General features: G+C 45.9%; 2 protein-coding genes across 3 annotated transcripts in view; one reads left to right on the forward strand and one right to left on the reverse strand.

Annotated features, from left to right (window-relative positions):
- The window catches only part of LOC118513861 (vesicular glutamate transporter 1), a 28,851-nt gene extending 16,033 nt beyond the window's left edge, over positions 1-12,818 (forward strand). Inside the window, exons 3-8 of one of the 2 annotated variants that reach the window (XM_036060162.1) lie at positions 4,286-4,571; positions 6,130-6,363; positions 6,445-6,909; positions 6,987-7,172; positions 7,247-7,432; positions 8,248-12,805. In XM_036060162.1, coding sequence (XP_035916055.1) covers positions 4,286-4,571; positions 6,130-6,363; positions 6,445-6,909; positions 6,987-7,172; positions 7,247-7,432; positions 8,248-8,628 — 1,738 coding nt within the window. In that variant the 3' untranslated portion in view covers positions 8,629-12,805. Of the gene's footprint in view, positions 1-4,285; positions 4,572-6,129; positions 6,910-6,986; positions 7,173-7,246; positions 7,433-8,247 lie in introns of both variants that reach the window. The other variant, XM_036060161.1, reaches the window with a different exon arrangement.
- On the reverse strand, positions 12,703-19,376 carry LOC118513863 (lipase member H). Its single transcript, XM_036060164.1, has 4 exons — positions 18,344-19,376; positions 13,998-14,702; positions 13,761-13,929; positions 12,703-13,687 (listed from the first exon to the last, which is right to left on the reverse strand). Exons 1-4 carry the CDS (start codon positions 18,414-18,416, stop codon positions 13,570-13,572), a joined length of 1,065 nt encoding a protein of 354 aa, XP_035916057.1. The 5' UTR covers positions 18,417-19,376; the 3' UTR covers positions 12,703-13,569.
- Positions 19,377-19,415: the final 39 nt, after the last annotated feature.

Consider the following 19,415-nt stretch of genomic DNA (forward strand, 5'->3'; position numbering starts at 1 on the left):
GTGAGGGAAATCGAAAAAACCGCTCACAAATAAACCACTCACTTAACCCCTCGCGACCGTTTTTGTTTTTCCATCGGGGGGGTTTATTAATGTTTACAGTGGTGTAGTACATTGTGAGGGCAGCCGGGCCAAATATTGATATGATCCATAATTTAGAAATTAAATTTATTTGCATATCTCTTGTTCTTGCGTGCTGTCTACTGAGCACGAAATTGTTCTCTTGGTCTAGACGTGGATGTAACAGTTTCGAAGGATAAAGTCGCAGCTCAGCTGAGCCGAGAACCCTCTTGGAAACTCCCATTTTGTGTGGGGTTTTTAATAGCTTTTAAGCAAATGTTTGACTTTCCGGCGTACCGGGAGTGAACCGATGTTTACAACGAACGCACCCAACCGGTAGTCAGATTTTTAATAACATTTCTCATTTCGCATCCGCTCAGCCTCTGGAGGTATCTTCAGGGCGAAGGACTTTATTTATCTTTGTGCTTCACTGTCCCTGTTAGACTGGATGATCCAGTGTGGCTCTCGGTTCATTGCAACTATTGTTTGTAGGTGTTTTTATTTACTTTGAGGGGAAACACATTGAGATGAGTAGACAAGAGAGTTATATTAAATTTTGAGGCACGACTTTGAGGATGTAGTTCTAGAAATTCTTGAGAGCGTAATGTTCGTTCTAGCAAGCTTAGAGAGACCGTAAATGAAGCTGTACAAGTTGTGAAGGACATTCGAGAATTCATTCCGATCTCTTTTGTCACGGTGATTGCTAGGAAACGTAGCCGTACTGCATCAATTAGTCCGAACCAGAACTGTTTGATATCGTCAATTACCTTCCAGGCTTCCCAAAACGCTTATCACCAACCAGGCACACCCCTCCTTGGGTAGCAAAACACATTACTCAGAGGGAAAAGCGGATTGTTACCAGTTAATAACATAAATTATGTATTTCTTTCCCACGCAACAACAGCAAACACCCCCTAACCGAGAGAGTCCTTTGAACATCTCGTCAGCTCTTTCCCCAGTTCTTCCCTTGCGTATCGGCGGCCTAAAATCAAATCACTAACATAACAAGCGAATCAACACAATTTCACCGGGAACCAGGGGACCACCACGTAGCTATAATCATAAAAGTTTCACCACAAACTCCCTCAGGACATATGAATTTCAGTTGCGCTCGAAGGTTTTGTGCTCGGTTTCGGTGTTCGGGTTTTCATCAAATATTCACCTCGCTGTGCCGATTTCGAGGTGGAAAAGGTTGAAGCAAGGGTGGGTGTGTTGAAGTCCCTTGCGGGTGCTAGGACGACGACGGGGATGAGAGATTCTTTTGATTTGGATTGACCACCTTTTTTCCTGCTCACCTGTTGATTCTGAGCTGGGGTGTTGATTTGATGGCGAGAGGTGCAGAGAGAAAATTGATTCTGAATATCTATCTTCAAGAATTTCTAGATTTAATTTCAACTATCTTACATTTGACTTGATGCTATAAAAAATCAAAATAATAAGGAATTTACTTTTCAATTTAAGCGTTAATTTCCTCCAATGGTTAATACTAAATGTGAGACTGTGAAGAGGTGTCAATTTCCGAACGCAAACAACCTCCAGGAAAATACAATCTAATCGTTTAGCGTAATAAGTTTGCTTACCTTGAGCCCTATTCTTTGCAACTTAGCAAGGGAAAACCTTGGCAGATTATAGCATTTTCGCCCAGCACCGACCAATTCTCAGCATCCATCCCAGCTCATCGGGTAATCCCGCCGACGGTGGACGAGTTCCGGGATCACGTTACAATCACACACCGAGTCACACGCAAAAAACACACCTTGAGTACCTTGAACAGTCCCTCCACCTTGACAGTACAGTTAAATCGGCAACGGTAGAGAGCGGCTCGGAGAAAATCCAGTGAATTAAAAGCTAAGTCTCGGAAGAATTGTAAATGATATTTACGGGGAATTGGATTTCAATCATGCCCGTCTTCGGGGTACGGTGCGTGCCGTGCTTAGGATTTTGGGGTTTTGCTGGCTGAAGTCAACGTCTGGGTAGATCGACGGCTGCGACACACCGATGCTCGGGCCACACAACCGTTCAATCGTTTGAAGTGCTGACAAATTTAAATTAAAAATGCTTGAAAAGCGATTTCATTAATTTTCATCCCAAAAACCTGGCGGGTTCTGCAGCCAGATGAGGTAGGTTGGTTGCTATCGGCATGGCACGGTGTCGGGAAAGACACGTGCTTGACGGTGAAATTGATATTTATGTGCTGTAAGCTGGAGCTGGAGGGTTGTTGGCGAAATGGCGAGAAGGACTTTATTTGCATGTTGGGTCGATGCAGACGGCGTTTGGGATGTTCTGTTTGGGGTAATAAATCTCGATTATGTTCGATGGTGTATAGTTTTTTAACTTCAATGAACAAATTTAATTCTTTAAACTGTTGTCGAAGTTATAGTTACCATAATTCTCTAGACAAGAATATATACTAGACTTCACCAACTATGCATCAGTTGTCTTGCTCATTGATCTCCTCTGTCCCATATTTATCCTTCGCTCTTATCTCATTTGGATGTAATCAATCATACAACCTGGCGCTGGAGAAGTTATTCCGGATTAATATCAGCTCCGTTAAGCTGCTCTCGGACAAAAGATCATCAGGAAAGTCATCGTCCGTACAGAATGACCACCAACCACCACGAATCGCTCAATGCCGTCAAGAGGGTGCTGAGACCGGAAATTCGATTTCATCATCGTGGCATCGAAATTTGGCCAACGCAAAACGTTTCGCCAGCTCATCGTCGACGACGACGACGATGACTACAAGACTGGTCCTAAATCTTGTTCAAATGAAGGGCGAAAAATGCTCGCACTCTTGAAAGCGGATATTAGTAAACAATATTATCAAACCTCCAGAAAGTAACTTAATTATGTTTGTCAACGATAATTCCTGCCAGCCGTTCCGTACCGTTCGAGAGGCTGATGCCCTCTTCCTGGCTCCCTCTTGTTTATTCGTCTCTTCTGATAAATCTCATAAAATCGGAAGGAAAAACACCAAAATATCATATTCTAAGAGGAGAGTCTAGCCGACGCGACGAGCAATATCGGCAGTCGGATTCAGTAGAAAAAAAAAAGGATAACTTTATTTCGGGCGCCATCATGGTTTTGCCGACGGTCTTACAAAGCAACAGCAAGCGCTGGGTGACATTTATCAAATCAATTATTTTTTATGCTTCCAATAGAACTGAAGGCACTCGTTCGGGTTGTTGGTAGGGCGAAATGTTTCACGATTTATGACGCATCGTAAACCATGTAAGGGACACAATTTGTTGTGGGTAAGTGGGAGCCTGATTTTAGAGTGCATCAAGCCGGAAGAAAAAGTGTGAGGTTTTTTTGGAGTTTGCAAGAAGTCCTCTTCATCAGACTGCTAGCAATGATTCATAGCCATAATCCATAGCCACTAACGAACCATTCCACTAGATGTGCGGGACTGAGATTCGCTTGAGGTAGACAAATTATCAATTACATCAGGACCAGTTTTGTCTTTAGCGCTTCCCAGTTGAAGAGCAACGCCACCAAGAGAGATTTGTTTGTACCCCACTGTGCAGGGATAGTTAGAGGCTGCCTTCCATTTCCCTAACCGACATCGTTTATCATCTCCCACGAGGAAAACGCTGCGTGGGAGCAAATTTACATCAAAGTTGTGTGGGTTCGGTAAGGATGCACGAACGAACATCTTCGCCTCCATTATGCTCGAATTGCAGAAAAACGGCGCTTGTCTAGCATCTTTTCACGCCACAAAGACGAGTGAGTGCTTAGCTCTCGGGAAAACGGATGCTAAGGAGCCAGTCTCGGTAAGGCAACACGGTTTCGCGCACCAAAGACATCGGGCTGGTGTCTGTGCGCATGAAAATGACATTAAGTGGGTCTTTTTCATTAAATTTCATTTTCTCAATTATATTTGGGCGCGAAACGCGCCTTGCAGCTGACAGTTTACTGCTGAGTGGTGGGAAGTAGTGTTGGCGAAAGGCTTACAGAAAGTGGAACGAATGAATGTTTGCTGGAGGAGTAAAAGGATCCTCAATTTTGCTGTTGAAGCATGTATAACAGTTTAGTATGATATGACCTAGTATACCTCTTTTTATGAGTTGAGTTGAAGTTGAATTTGATACAAGGAGACATTATTGGAGAAGAAAAAATATTTTTCCTGACTTGTATAACACTTTATAATAGTACTCTCATTTTTTTGTATAACACTTTAGAACAGATTCCTTAATGTCACCATATTTCTCTCTTTCTATTCCAGGGGTGGGTTCGAGAAGTTCGAAATGCCCAAGGGCGGCTACGACCAGATGGACGGGGCAGCGGTCGGTGGCGCCTACCAGGGCGACAACGGCGGCAACGACTCGCCGATGTCGTTCGAGGAAATTGAGCGGCCACCGTTGCGCCACGTCGACAAGTACGTCCGGGCCGAGTGTCCCTGCATCAAGACGACCCGCTACACGATCTCGCTGATGACCTGCCTTGGCTTTATCATTTCGTTTGGCATGCGCTGTAACATGGGCATGGCCAAGCTGCAATTCGAGAACGGGGTAAGTGAGATACAAAGGGAGTGTGTGTGAGAGAGAGAGTCAGACCATTTTACCTTCACTTCCGGCACGGCAATTTGCACGTGTTCCATTAAGCGACTATTCCACGTGAGTGAGTCCGCGTAATTATTCAACCCCGGTCGGGCGACACGTGTCCCATACGATGTCCCTTTTATGGGTGATGTCTGCGCCATGGCGATCGGCATGTTTCGATTATAATTTCGCCACGCACTGCATGATGGGCAAATTGTGTTTTTTCGTTGAGTTCCCGCGTGAACATGTACCTCATTTTGTCACGTATTCTGTCCTGTTTGGAGGTCCTTAGGTCAGGATGTCCCCAAATTCTACCCTCCAATACCACAACATAATTATTAGGCCTTTCCTACATTCTCAGAGCCTTCGTAAGGACAATAAGCATTAGGAATGAATGGTGGGAGCTCTTTTATTCTCCACAATGAAATAATTCAGCTATCGATACCTTCATATGCACCGCACATAAAAGATAATGAACAGGCAAAATGAACAGTCAAGGCCAGCGAAAGGGGGAGCCCTGGTTGAATGTCCCACTCACCCACCGGGCTAGAGATCATTCAACCGGCAAGCAATAGATAACGATGAGTTCGCACACAGCAACATTTCATTGGACGAATGGCCAAAAAACCCACCGATGGAATGCGGGGGCAGGCGAGGGAGCGGAAAGTAAATCAGGAAAATATGGGAAATTTTATGGAGTCAAACATAATGGAAGCATTTATTAGAAATGCGACGACAAAAGATGATAATTTTTTATTCATGAGTCATTGCCCAACGGGGGACGGCGGGATGGACGAAAGGACGGTCCGCTGGAAGGGTTCCTGCCGAAAGGCCGCGTGTACTGATACCATCGACGGTGTCTGCTCGCAAGGGAGCACAGCGAAAAAGCAGGGACACGGATAAAGAAGTCCCAGACCGGAAAAGCCGGAAACGAGCATAAAGAGCGAGAAAATGACAACAAAAACCCCGCCCGGGAAAAACCTCATCGACGCCACGCTGCGAAGAGCGCAAATCGTGATGCGTTAACGGATGTCGTTTCAAGATTCTTTCGTTTTTTGCTTGACGTTTGTCGCTTTTATGGGGGGCTGCTCGAGTTCTCCGGAGGATACTATTGTGTTGCGAACAGGCTAGGTTCGGAACGGTGGAAAGTACGCTCGACTTCCGGTTGCATTGGCTCGATTTAACAACGGGAAATGGCCATATTTTTACTGTAACTCTATGTGTTGGGCATGGAAAAATGTCAGCGGACCGTTGAGAAATTGAAGGTTTAATATTAAAAATTGCTAAATATTCCTGGACGTCTACTTAGTAACTGACAGCTGTCAGATACGAAGGGGTGTCATCAATCCAGTGATATCATACATTGAGAAAAGTCACAAAGTTTATCTCCACGAGCGGAAAGCTCAATAAGTTCTAAGGTTCAAAATTGTTCAACAAGCTCTCGTTTCCTATAGTGACTTCAGTTCTGAGTTCTAATATCTACCAAGCATCGTTATTAATCAACATATCTCCAAATGTCCTTTTACAGTCGGTGAAATACAACTGGACCGTCGCAATGGAGAGTGCCGTCGATTCGTCTTTCTTCTGGGGCTACCTGGTAACGCAAGTGCCGGGCGGTTTCCTAGCCTCCATGTTCCCGGCAAACCGAATCTTCGGTACGGCCATCGCTATCTCGGCCTTCCTCAACCTACTCGTCCCGGGCGCCATGATGCTTCATCCGACCGTCGTAATTCTGGTTCGAGTCCTGCAGGGTCTCGTAGAGGTGAGTTGCCTTGCTCGGTTACGAAACTTTCCAGACATTCGCAGCCATAAAACCGTTTGGTTATCGTTCCTTTCCCTCCAGGGTGTAACGTACCCGGCCTGTCACGGTATCTGGCGCTTCTGGGCCCCACCACTCGAACGCTCCCGTCTCGCAACGATGGCATTCAGCGGTTCGTACGCGGGTGTCGTGATAGGTATGCCAATGTCCGGCATTCTGACCGGTTCAATAAGCTGGCACGCTCCGTTCTACTTCTACGGTGTGATGGGACTGATCTGGTACTGCTTCTGGCTGTGGTTATCGTTCGAGAAACCGCGCCAACATCCAACCATCTCCGTGAAGGAGCTGAAGTACATCGAAAAGTCCCTCGGCGAATCGGTACAACTACCGATGCCGACCATAGCGACGACTCCTTGGCGTCACTTCCTGACATCGATGCCCGTGTACGCCATCATTGTGGCGAACTTTTGCCGCTCGTGGAACTTCTATCTGCTGGTGCTGTACCAGAGCGCTTACCTGAAGCATTCGTTCGACTTCCGGATTGAAGAGGTAAAGGATTTGTAAGCGAAGTTGTCGATTTTTTTTCTGGGCACGTTTAAATGTTTGAAACTTCTTGGCTTCGTTAGACGGGATTGCTGGGAGCCCTTCCCCATCTGCTGATGACGATCATCGTCCCGTTCGGCGGAATGTTGGCCGATCACATCCGAAAGTCGGGCATCCTGTCGACTACCAACGTGCGGAAGCTGTTCAACTGCGGTGGGTTTGGGCTCGAGGGTTTGTTCTTCCTGGTCGTAGCACATGCCACCAGTCCTGTAAGTACTTCCGCGAGAAGTTGGTCAAAAGCAACTCTTTATCTCACTCCGAGCAACTCGTTGTCCCTTCACAGATGGGTGCAGTGACGGCACTGACGCTGGGTGTTGCCTTCAGCGGGTTCGCCATATCCGGTTACAACGTCAATCATCTGGACATTGCACCACGCTACGCCAGTATTCTGATGGGAATGTCCAACGGCATCGGTACGATAGCGGGCCTGATCTGTCCAATCGCGATAGACCACCTTACACGGGGGCAGGTAAGTTGGATGGCTGCCTGTGGGCGGGAATCGTCCCCCTCGCATCGAACGCTCGTCGTCTCCTAATCCGATTGGGAGCATGTTATGCATTAATAGCTTGGTGCCGAAGCTATTCACTTCGCGTATCGGCATAGCCACACCGCTTCCCGTCGGCAAAATTGCTTAACTCAGCGGCTTCCCGTTTTTGCATTTCGGTGAAGCTGATTCAATGAAATAAATTAAATTTGTTACGATGTTACACGGCCGATGACTTTGAACAAAAACGACGAGCGAACAAAGCGAAACCCTACACACACACACACCACTGAGACGAGAGTTCTAGAGCCGTGGTAGGAGAAGTGTTTGCCGCCCTACGGTTTTATCCTGGAGCACTCGTCTGGGAAACTGGGAAAGGATATGGCTTTTAAAATCTTGAAACTGTACAACTGTCAGGATCCTCCTGCCCCTGGTGGAGGGGAGCGAGATGGATGATATGTTCGTCTCTTCCATAGCAACGTCGTCGTCAAGGGTTGTAATTTTTGCTGCGTCGACAGTTTTCTCGCCCATAACGTCGACAGTTTTCTCGGCTGCGAAGGGAAATGGTTGTGTTTTTGTGTTGTTGTGAATAATATTCTGCTGAATCAACTGTTGTGGTTTGATCCTTTTTTTCGTCTGTCTCGTTTCCATCCAAACAAGCAATTGAAAGCGATGCAAATATTTACTGATGCGTTATCTCATGTTACCAAAGTACTGTGTTCACGTAGTCAATTTCAGACTCGTGAGTTCGGTTTATAGCTGCGAGTTGAATTCTAAAACGACGATTTCTCTACTTACAGCCAAAATCCTGCTGGTCAACAGTGTTCACGATAGCAGCCACCGTCCATCTGGTGGGCATTACCTTCTACGCCATATTTGCGTCCGGTGAGCTACAACCTTGGGCCGAACCGACGGTAGAGGAGCAACGAGCCTGGGATCCCGTCGGGTCCGGGTACGAGAAGGAAACAACGTTCAACGATGCAGGTGACGGTGGCACAGCGGGCGGAATGATGGATCCTTCGGCACAAATTAACGCCACCAAGACGGTATCGTACGGTGCGGTCCAGCAGCACGTGGCCAACAATCCGTTCGCCTACCCGAACGCCATCAGCGAGGAACCGGTGCAGCCGGAAGCGAGGGACACGTACTTACACGGAAATCCCACAGAGCGTACCTACTGACCTGCTCGCATGAAGAAAACCGTAACATTTAGCATGAATTAGGAAAGAGCAGTGGAGGAAACGAACATCTACAAAGGTTTGCTTTTGGTTGGTAATCTCTTCTGTTTTATGGCAAAGTTGCAATCATTAACTGTTTGCAATGTCTCACTGCAGTGAGGACGAGCGGAGGTGTGAGCTAAAAGGCTAAAGAAAACAAACAACTGAAATACAAAAAAATAAAATAACCCTGCTTAAGCAATTACAACACTAGATAGTAACTAACAAATACCTAAAACAAATAGCAAAAGATGCATATTGTATTTACAAAAGCAAAACGAAGAGTGTACATACACACCAAACAGACATATTAGTATATATACGCACGCATCATAATAATCGTAATCGTAAAACCCTATTGAATACTGCCGTGGCGAGAAGTACTAACAACGCAAACAACTGTCAGACGCGATACGTCTGTTAAGGCAAAACGTACTGAGTAAGAGTTAAGTCCTCCTTATGTTGGTAGCGATATTATCGCTACGATCAGACCATGTCTGAAAGATGGGAATTTGATCGTGTTGGAGTTTGAGTCTTTGAGGTTTGTGTGTGTGCGACACCTGTGGAGTGCCAGGAGTTACAATCAATCTTAGAAGTACTAAATCGTCATCTTCTTCTTGGCCTAGCAACCTGTTAGGTCATACCGGCCGTATAATGACTTACCTGACTTATGCTGTATTAAGTTCCATCTTGTGCCCTCGCACGCAGGATTAGCTCTTCTGCGCCGTGTAAAATAAGTCAAGGAAGTCAGCGAAGGGCCGAGGCTGTGGCTGCTATGCCAAGAAGAAGAAGTCTTGAACATAATATAGCGCGTCTGTCGGTCTGCTAACCATAATAAAAACCAAGTGTCAATTGCGAACGAGTGTCTCCCGACTGACACACGGTTCAGTATAGGTATACATACTGCCGTACACAAAAATAAGCGACGCAAGCAATTTAACGTTGGTTCAAAGTTGAACGAACCTGGCTAATGAACTGGCAGTTGGTGCGTTGATTATTGCGTTCCTCTTTACTGTGCGATCTATAGCGCATCTTAAGCTCGTCGAAAGTACCGGATCCGGTACTCACCGTACGGTGGTGGCAATATGTGAATGTGTAGCTAATCGTGTAATTATATAAATATTTTTTCTTGTTTCGAAGACGTAAGGGAGGAGTTAAATTTGAGGTGTGTCAACTCACTCTCAAAGGCTGTGGCGACAATAATAAACTGGAAGGGCCCTCAGCAGGAGGCGAGGAGGAGGCTGTTGGAGAGGCCCATACCGAAAACCGTAGGTTAAGGCGAGATAGCTTCGTGGTTTCGTTTGCTCGTTTGAGTTGGTTAGTTAATTGGATATTTTAATGACTGTACTGTGTGTACCGTAACTGAGCAGCTAAGCACTAACACCGATGTAAGTTTGTAAATTTATATTCCTGATTTTAGAGTAAGCTTCGGAAACTTCGTTCGATAACCGGTGGCAGCGGTATCGTACTGCGAATGTGACAGAGAAACAATAACAAAACAAAAAACAACGCTAGCTAGTAAGTCCTAGTGCTAAGCCACTTTACAGTGATAGTAGTGAATTAAACAGCTCATCAACAAAAGTTTAAACCGTTGCAAATACGAAGTGAAACCTAATTAGTAGCACGTCAGTCGGGTCGGGGCATCAGCACCGGGAATGGCGGGAAACGATTGTTTGGGAGGAACGATACCGTTGGCACTATCGAATTAGGCATTCAAATTGGTCGACAGGAGTCCTGCGGGAGCTACAATCGGGTAATACAAAGCAAAAGTAAAACTCTCATTACGATCCTTTGTCCGCGCAGTTTCGGTTGTGCTAGTATACCGAGACGATTATCGTAAAAGAGACCGTACTACACTTGGCTAAGATTGTAAATACCTAGCAAAGTCGAACTTCGGAGCCGTCTGTCCGGGCGTGTGTCATCGGTACGGTAAATCTGTGTGCATCGGTACAGCGACCAACAGAGTTCACGTAAGAAGAATCATCCAACAAACGGGTATTATAATGCTAGTTGGGATATGGTATGTAGTGTAACATACAGTAATGACAGGTATGATTTCGAACGGAACGGAAACACTTTGAACAAAATATCTCTTACGGAAACGTGACCCCTATACGCGATCAATTGAAATTTTAGTGACAGTAGGTAGGTTCTTAGTTCCCCATTGTTCTGTAACCCCTCTCGCCAACACTGATCGACCGCGCTAGCGATCGATCGAGTTTGTTCGTTCTATCCCTATCGTTCCCTCATCAACCGGGTTCCTTAACACACTATTTAGCGTTAGTACACTGGCCAGCTGTCATACGCTGACAGCTGTCAGTGGCACACTGTACATGACCTCAGTTTTTGCCCTCCAATGCTATTTGACCACCCAGAAGAAAAAAAAAACGTTGTAAAAAAAGTAAATCCCGCCCGTAATCAAATGGGGATTGTTATACCCTTCTCGCTCTAGCAGAAACAGAGTCTGTCTCACTCTCTCACCATCGTTCTCCTGTTCGGTGCGGAGCAGTGCAGAACACGTAGTGTAGGCCATAAATGTAAGGCTCCACCAGCGCGGTTTCTCTCGGCTAACCGGCCCCGGGATAGCCGCGCTGGACAGCCGAACACCTGTACACACTGAGTACACGCACGCAGTATTATCAGGATGACAATCAGCAGTTGTTTCATCCTCCCTTTCTGGTAGTGTATCCTTCCCAAACGTAATGCGAATGTTTGCTCGCGTAGCGCTATGGTGTAGTTGTGTTAATATAAAGAGGAGCTCTAAACAAAGATAGCTAACGCAAAAACGCAACCCTCTACACTATGCAGAGATACTGTTGAGACTCGTATATTATAAATGTGCCGGTTCGTTTGTTCGTTCTGTTGAACTGCAATTTACTTTACTGTTTTTCAAACCCAAACGGATGTCGTTCTAGCTGTTGTTGTTAATTGAAAAGTATATATATAAAAATGCATATAACCGTATCTGGAACCCCTGTGCGCACTAGTTATCGGTTCCAGTAACCAAAATAAAAGATTCTATATTACGAAGGGACGGTGGCAGACAGCAGTGGACGAGAGGGTCGGGGAAAGCCCGCATTCTCAAAATCCACAAAAAAAACACAACAATACAAGAATATTACGCAAAACATCATCGCAAACCAACCGAACCGATCCAGGCGGGTCGGTTCGGATAGTTGTAATTTCGTTGTTTCCGGAGTAGCAGCATAGCAGCATTGTACTTAAAATATTGGTAGTAATTGGTGGTTGGCTTCCAGCTCCCTTCCTGGAGGTGGATCCACTACACAAACATATACATAAATAGCTGTAAACGTTGAATAGTAAATATATCTGCGAGGCGTACCGGGAAAAAAAATTCCGGACAGGCTTGTACATTGCATATACACGTAACCGTAAACAACCATAGAAATAATACTATACCTGTAAACGTATACAACGGCAGAGACAGAGAGAGAGAGAGAGAGAGAGAGAGAGAAAGAGAGAAGGAAGGAGCAATCAAAAAACCACTACCATGTATTTATCTGTTTACAGGGTTTCTCGGGTCATAAGACAAGTGTTTCGATGTTCATATATGGCGTAGATTGCTTGGATTTTGTGTTGTTTCGAAATTCAAACATGAAGACACTTGTTTTATGACCGGCGAAACACTGTGCCTCGCTCTATAGGCGACCGATGCTAAGGTAACGAATATTCAAAAGACCTGTGAAAGATCAGCTCCACAGTAAGTAATAAGTAAAAAGTCGTCTCGCTGTTATAATCGCATCATAATCAATCATCGTAATTACTAAAGTGCGGTGGCCAGTAGAAGGAGCGTCGGTGCAAAGAAGACCACTCGTTCGGAAGCACTCACAACACGACAGACACAAACAATATGATTATGACATTTAGTAGTTAAGCATTTCTTCTTGGCAATAGCGTTTAGCGAACTGTGTATGAAACTTACCACCTACTAGCGAGCGTGACGCGAACGAAAACGGTGCGTGTGCGTGAGTGTGTTGGTTAGCTGGGGGTATTTACCACCACCGGAAGAGACGATCCACTATAGTCACGCTCACAAAAACAGACGCTCTCGATATAGTAAACAAAAAAACACACACATCCAAATAAAAGTGCGTATATTTAAACTGTTGAAATGAATCAACCCCGAAAAGGTAGCAGCTTTATTGCTTTATTCGTGCTTGCGTTACGAATGCGTGTTTCCCCTATCCGAAGTGACACTAGGTCGCTTTTTTACCCATCACTTTAATATCCTCCTTGCCGTGAATACCATTATCTATGTATACTACACTTACTAATACTAAGGTCGATTCTCTTTGACGTATCGCGTACGCGGTGTGCAGGGTTCTTCCACAACGTCACACGTATCGTTGATGAAGCTTTTAATTGCGTTACCGTAGCTAATGTGGATGTTAGCCACATGAAATTCGTTCTACTCTCACGAAGGTTAACGATCTTGGAGGCTACGATATACGATTACATCCATCACCCTTTTTCTTTTTTTTCCGTCATGCTTTAGTCGCTGTAGAATGGCTACGATCAAGCTGAAACTTCCTTCTATGTACAATGTCCTAAGCTACACGATCCTATGAAACCTAGCATTATTAATACTACCCATCTCTACTCTGGTGCTTCTTAATTACTTGTCGATTTAGTTTGATTTTTTTTTGCGTATGTGTTCTTTGTAAGGGGTGAGAAAATTAAATTTCCTTCACACTTTAATTCATTAGGATGACGTCATGATCGATCGGTCTGGCAGGTGGCTAATTGCCCCCTCTGGCAGCTTGTAGCTTGGGGATGAAATATGGTCACACCGGTCATAGGCAAAAGGAGAAATAATTCTTCTGCCACGCACTTTATCACAACCAGTAAGCTTTTGACGATTGGTTTCACGTTTTTGTTGTTAGTTTACTTTCGCCGGACACCACTGTACTCGGAGGTTTTCGCCGTTCGACGATTTTTGCCCGGGAATCCACGTGCGTATGGAGGTTTCGCGTTTGTCGTTACGTAGAATACACCTCGAGCTCTAGAAGAAGTACAAAAACAAATTTTTATTACCTTCACTTTAATTGGATTATGGCTTTTCAAGGGTTACTCACTGTGTAGATAGATGCTCTCCCATGAGGACGTAATCGGAGTCTTTGGGCTCGCACCACCCGAGCAGGTACGAGATGAGCGTTGGACAAGGTCCAGCCCAGAAGCCTCGCTCACTGTTGATCGATTCGATAAAGTATGGCGTCACCTTGGTGTGATCACAAGCCAGCGTTTCTGTCGAGTAGAGAAAAATGGTCTTCACTTCAAGGCTTCAGAGAGCAAAATCAAAGCAAACTACTCACGAAAGATGGTGGAACTGGCGCAACCCGGCTGGCTAGTACCTCCATTAACGTAGAAATCTGCATGTCCTCCCGGACTCCACTGTCCGAGAATGCCCGCCCCAGTGTGTATGATGTCCACAAAGTGTGCATCGGAAGGATCCAGATCGCGAGTATTGTTGGACCCGGCGTAGAAGAAGATCGTCGGATCGAGCCCAGTAATCCTCCCCAGCTTGCCCTCGCTCGGTGTGAGATAGTTCGCCACCAGACCCGCAATGTGTGCCCCAACACTGTACCCGATCAGATGCATATCGTCCGGTGGAACTCCTCGTGGATGATGGGCGATGTACTTCACCAGCTGCGACACGCAGAGACTTCCGAACCGTGGGGCCCATTCGATCTGACTGAGGCACGGTTCCGTCACCGCAGATCCATAGTCCACGATGATGATGTTGTAGTTGCCGCGAGTAAAGTATGCCTTGCGCATGTCTGGACTCGGAGACAGATTGCGCCCTCCACCAAACCCGTGAATGACGATCTTCACCGGATGGGATGGATTCCAGTGGGTGTAGTACAGGGACTCCGGGTTCAGCACATCGATCAGCTCCGGATTCTGCTGCGTCCGGCGTGTGTAAAGATAAAACTTGATCCTCGGATGTGGACAACGGAAGGGTTTCTCCAGACACGAGCTAGTATTGAAGACATTTTTGTTCTCTTGCTGCTTCTGAGCTGGAGTTGGTAAAATAGAAAGGAAAAGTATGCACACAGTTAGACTACTGGCTGCCATGGTAAGCGAAGCTGTAAACGATGTTTGCTGCACGAAGGGATTATTGGCACAACGTCGTAACCGATCGTACAGTCGAATTGATATTGCAACAAAACCCTTCTTAGTCGCGACGAGCAATGGACTGTAGCTACTAAACGATCGTTACTGGATGCGGTAGGCCATCCATTTTTCATGAAGGTAATAATTGACCCACATACAGGAGGCCTCGCACAGAACGGGCGCGTGGCCAATGACGGTGAGGGTATAACTTAAACATGATTACGAGATGAGCTTGATGGAAAATGACATTATTGACACACGGCACGTCGGTGCGTTCTGGCGGGAGCGGTGGATGCGAAAAGTTGATTTAATGGCCGAATCACTGTGCGCCCAGGCAATTGCACTGCAAGTTATGTAAGTTTAATCCAGAAGCATGTAAATATCACGCATCGTTAAGTCGGCCACTGACTCGGTGGGCGTCAGCTTGCCGGCGGTGTGTATCGTAATCGTAAAAGAAATGTCATTTAATTGCTGTCGTGAAGAATTTAGAGAAGGTTATGTCGGTGTGCGCTAGCAAATGGTGGAGGAATTGTTGGTTTTTTTTTGCCACAACGTATAAATATGTATGTGCCTTACGCAAGTGGACGAAGCATGTGATCTTTAATAAATGTAATAAGGTTTCTAGATGCTTTGAGGAAAAACTGGCGATTAATATACTTTGAGCCGGAGCATAATACTTGATCGGAGTTTTTTTTATCACGGAGAACAGTGATCGCCGAGTGCCTAGGACTCATGATAGATCGTAGCCTCCAACAATTCCCCTCAACAAAACTATAACAACTTCAAATTAGTTTTCGAAAAATGATCTTTAGATTTCTTGAAAGCCTATTTCACTGATCAATATCAACCCACAAAGCGATCGTCACAGTTTGCCTTGTCCACATCAACCTCAATGTCGTGCGACGACCTCAGCGCGTGGTTCTGTTTTTGACAGACCCGTCAAACGATCTGCCCATTATTGAGCCTACTCTGACCAGATCAGTTCACCGCCTTCCCCCGTGTGATCTGACTCCGCACGTGATCGGTAGCCATCACTGGAGGCTATAGGCTGGTTGGGCCATGCTCGAAAAAAGTGTGCGAACAGTAAGCACGTCTAATTCCGGCCGACCTTTGGCGAACCGTGTGAGATTGGAATGCGTAATTAAGTGGTGGGCGAGCGTTATTGAGTGTGTGCGATCATATTTGCTCTTGTTTGCCGAGTTGTTGTTCACGCCCGGCGCTCAAAGCTCGAACCACACTGTAAGTCGTTGCAGCACGAAAGGGTAATTAAAATATGAAAAAGAAAGGAAATTTAATGATGATGCACACTTGTTTGTAACTTGCGTTAATTGCAGAGAGAAGAAAAGAGATCGAAAAATGTGCGGGTGTTTGATGTTTAAATAGCCTATTGCGGTTGCTGTGAAGTACTTGCCGAAAAAGAACACGAGAGGCACTTAAATTTCGCGTATGTAAATTTCATCGCTTACTTTCAATTGAAAGAAAACAAAGCTACACTAACAACCTCTGTCAACATTGGATCTGTCGACGGCAGGCAGAGATCATGATTCATGACACCATGCCAGACACACTTCACAACACTTTCACCCGGTCAGCCAAAGGAAGTACCCTTACTGGGTCAGACACAAGAAAGAAGTGGAACAAAAACTGTCAAACCGAGAAAACAGCGGTAAAAACTGCCGGCATTTAACATAAGTCAGTCGGGTCAGTAACGACCATCATCGATTACAGCATAACGCGAGGTTCGCGCGCATTACAGCGCTATGACGGATGTCTACGACTGCATGCTCGTTGTGAAGCATTACAACGGCTGGAAGCTAAAACCCCCCACCCGACAGCTGGCCTTTCACGGTTCCAGGTGGATCGCCGTCGCTTCATTTTTTTTCGCTGCACACCGATTGCATCACCGAATGCACCGATGGCATGAATCAGTAACGCACCGTTAGCTGCCCGCCTTGGCTGAAGTAGGTAGTAGCCGCCAACAGTGACGACCTCAGAAGAACTTTCTCCAACCCTTCTGCTGCTGGTGACGCAAAACCGGCAGATAACAAACGATCTGCACAGCGTGCGATGAACTTCCGAAGTCTTCGATCGTGACGTAGCACGATATCACCCCCGGGAACGCGCCCACTTTATGGCGTAGAGATTCCGGTTATGAGGTTCCTTTCACTTTTAGCCATGCGTGCGCGTAGCTAGTTCCTTGAAATGACCGGTTACTACACCGTGCAATCTCCTCCCGTGACCGATAATTAGCCTGCCAAGTTGCCTATGCCTAACCACATAGTGCGGATGCGGGCTCTAATAGCCCAAACAGCCAAGGTTGATGTCAGTGTTTTCGCGCTATTCCCGAGCTTCTCCTGCATCCGGCGCTAAAACACGATCGCCGAAAACGGGTGTGTGCATTTCCTGGTTGCGCAATCTCACCGAATCTCCGGCCAAACAAAGGCTCCCAATAAACGAGGGCACCACCACGACGCCGAGTCACAAGCACGGATCCGGACGACTGGGCGAAGGTTTTATTAGCAAATCCCGTATGCGATGGTGGTGCGCCTATTACATCAACGCGTTCGCGCGACGATCGAGAGTGAAAACTGGCACAGTCCAATACGTTGGGCAGGGTTAACCTTGAAAGGAAAGAAATCGTGACCATCGGTAGGGAAAGGGGCAACAACAAACCAAAACCGTAGCCAGGGAGTCTCTCCAAAATTTGGCCTGTAAACTGGGAGGGATGTCTAACCGTGAGGTGTTTGTCAAGCGCGTATCGAACCGTTGATTGGTTTGGTGCGGCGAAGTTTAGATGACAACTATTTGACTGTGACCACCACAATGACAAGGGCTAGAAGTGTTAGTGGGTTAGTGGTCCGCACCTGGCGCGGTCTAGCTTCAAACGGTGACGAATGGCTGTCACTGTTGACACATTTGCTTGTGATATGAGAAGCAGAGTGGCAAACACACCATTTTATCATGGTTTTCAATCAACGTTTTCTAGATTCAAACAGAGTGCAGTGTGTTGTAAACTTGTCCAAAGTTTCATCTCTTAATTAGTTACGGTTTTGCTATAAACAACATCTCTAGGAGAGACTTTGATGTCTTATTTTGTTGTCTTATACTCATCTTCAATATCCAGAAATCGAATCAGTAACCAGCTACGAATTCATTGTCTCATCTACTCTATCATACTTGCAATCTTTTACTGTTCATTTCCACATCAACTAGTTGTCTTATCTGGTCCATTTGGTAAGATAATTTAGGTCCAGCAACGTTAGGTCGCTGGGTCGTAGAATGTGCTAAACTTTTTATAGCACTCTGAGAGAGCTGGTATGAACCTCTAATTACATCTAGCACGTGAACCGGTTCTAACAAGCCGCCGTTAAAGCTATAAACATCCTGTATCATTTCAAGGTGGTCAAGCGAAAATGTACAACGAGATAGCACATGCATTAGAAAACATTCCAGAACATTATTTGCTTTACCACTTTAGCAGGGGCGAATCAAAACCCTCGCCTAACCTTCAACCGCTAAAAACCTTCATTCTGCCAATGTTTACCTTCCGTAGTGCTCTGGAACGCCGCCAGCAACATCAAACCGAATCCAATCGATACGAACGGAAGTTGCCGCATTTTGAATTGCACCGAAAACGCCGTTTCTCGCTCTCTCTCTCACTCTCCTTGTTTTTCTTTCGACACTTCTCTCACTCTATCTCGTTCCAACCTTCTTCACACTGTTGCTAGCTTTCGATGCGTATCGTGCAAACGCAATGCAATCTTCGATGACGGCCCAACAGCAGTACACTTATGCACGTCACTATATTCGAACACTTTCGCTTATCCACACACTCGGTCGGGGTTACATATTTTCTTTTCGCTTCCCGCCAATCACCCGACACTGGCCAATTGCTCGGTGGAAAAATTATATTATGAATCGGTACACTTCCACCGTACTTCCACGTTCCGAAAAAAAAATAACACAGCTGATGATGATTTTGTTTTGGGGCGAGCGAGTGCCTAACGTTAAGTAACACCTTGGCTGTGGTGGGTAAAACCCGCTCCGAAGGCAGCAGCAGCTCGATTTGGTTGTTGGTTTGTTTGTTAAACCGATTTTCCTTCCCGATTTTTTGGTAAAAAGCTCGATAAAAACTGCACTTGTTGGGGTTTTTCACCGATTTATTTACCGTGAATATATCCGTTTGGCGTTTATCAAACTTATGTCACTTGGCTGGCGATCACTGGCGGAACGCGAAAAGGTCGCATCGATCGTAACACTAACAAGCGCCTTTTCCTTCTCTCAACCAGCTGCTCCTGTTTGCATTCGGTTATCTCTTCACTTTAGGGATATGTTTCGTACCTTTCACACTTAACATTCACTTTTTCCTGTCAATTTTCAATTTACTTCAATAAACACCAAAGAAAGCAAGGCGATCAAACGAATCGGGGCAACACACGCACAGATCACCGATCGCCCGATCGAGCTGCGACGAGAGCTACGGTACCACACCAGCCGACGGTTTTAGGGAAACTGGTCGGTCGGTTGGAATGCAGCCGCCTTTCTCAGCTCACGCGATCTCAGATGCGTTTCTTTGCGGAGTTCCCAAACAGAAACCGAAAGCAAGAGAGAAACTC

This window comes from Anopheles stephensi, chromosome 3, assembly GCF_013141755.1.
Source record: "Anopheles stephensi strain Indian chromosome 3, UCI_ANSTEP_V1.0, whole genome shotgun sequence".
NCBI classification, from domain to species: domain Eukaryota; kingdom Metazoa; phylum Arthropoda; class Insecta; order Diptera; family Culicidae; genus Anopheles; species Anopheles stephensi.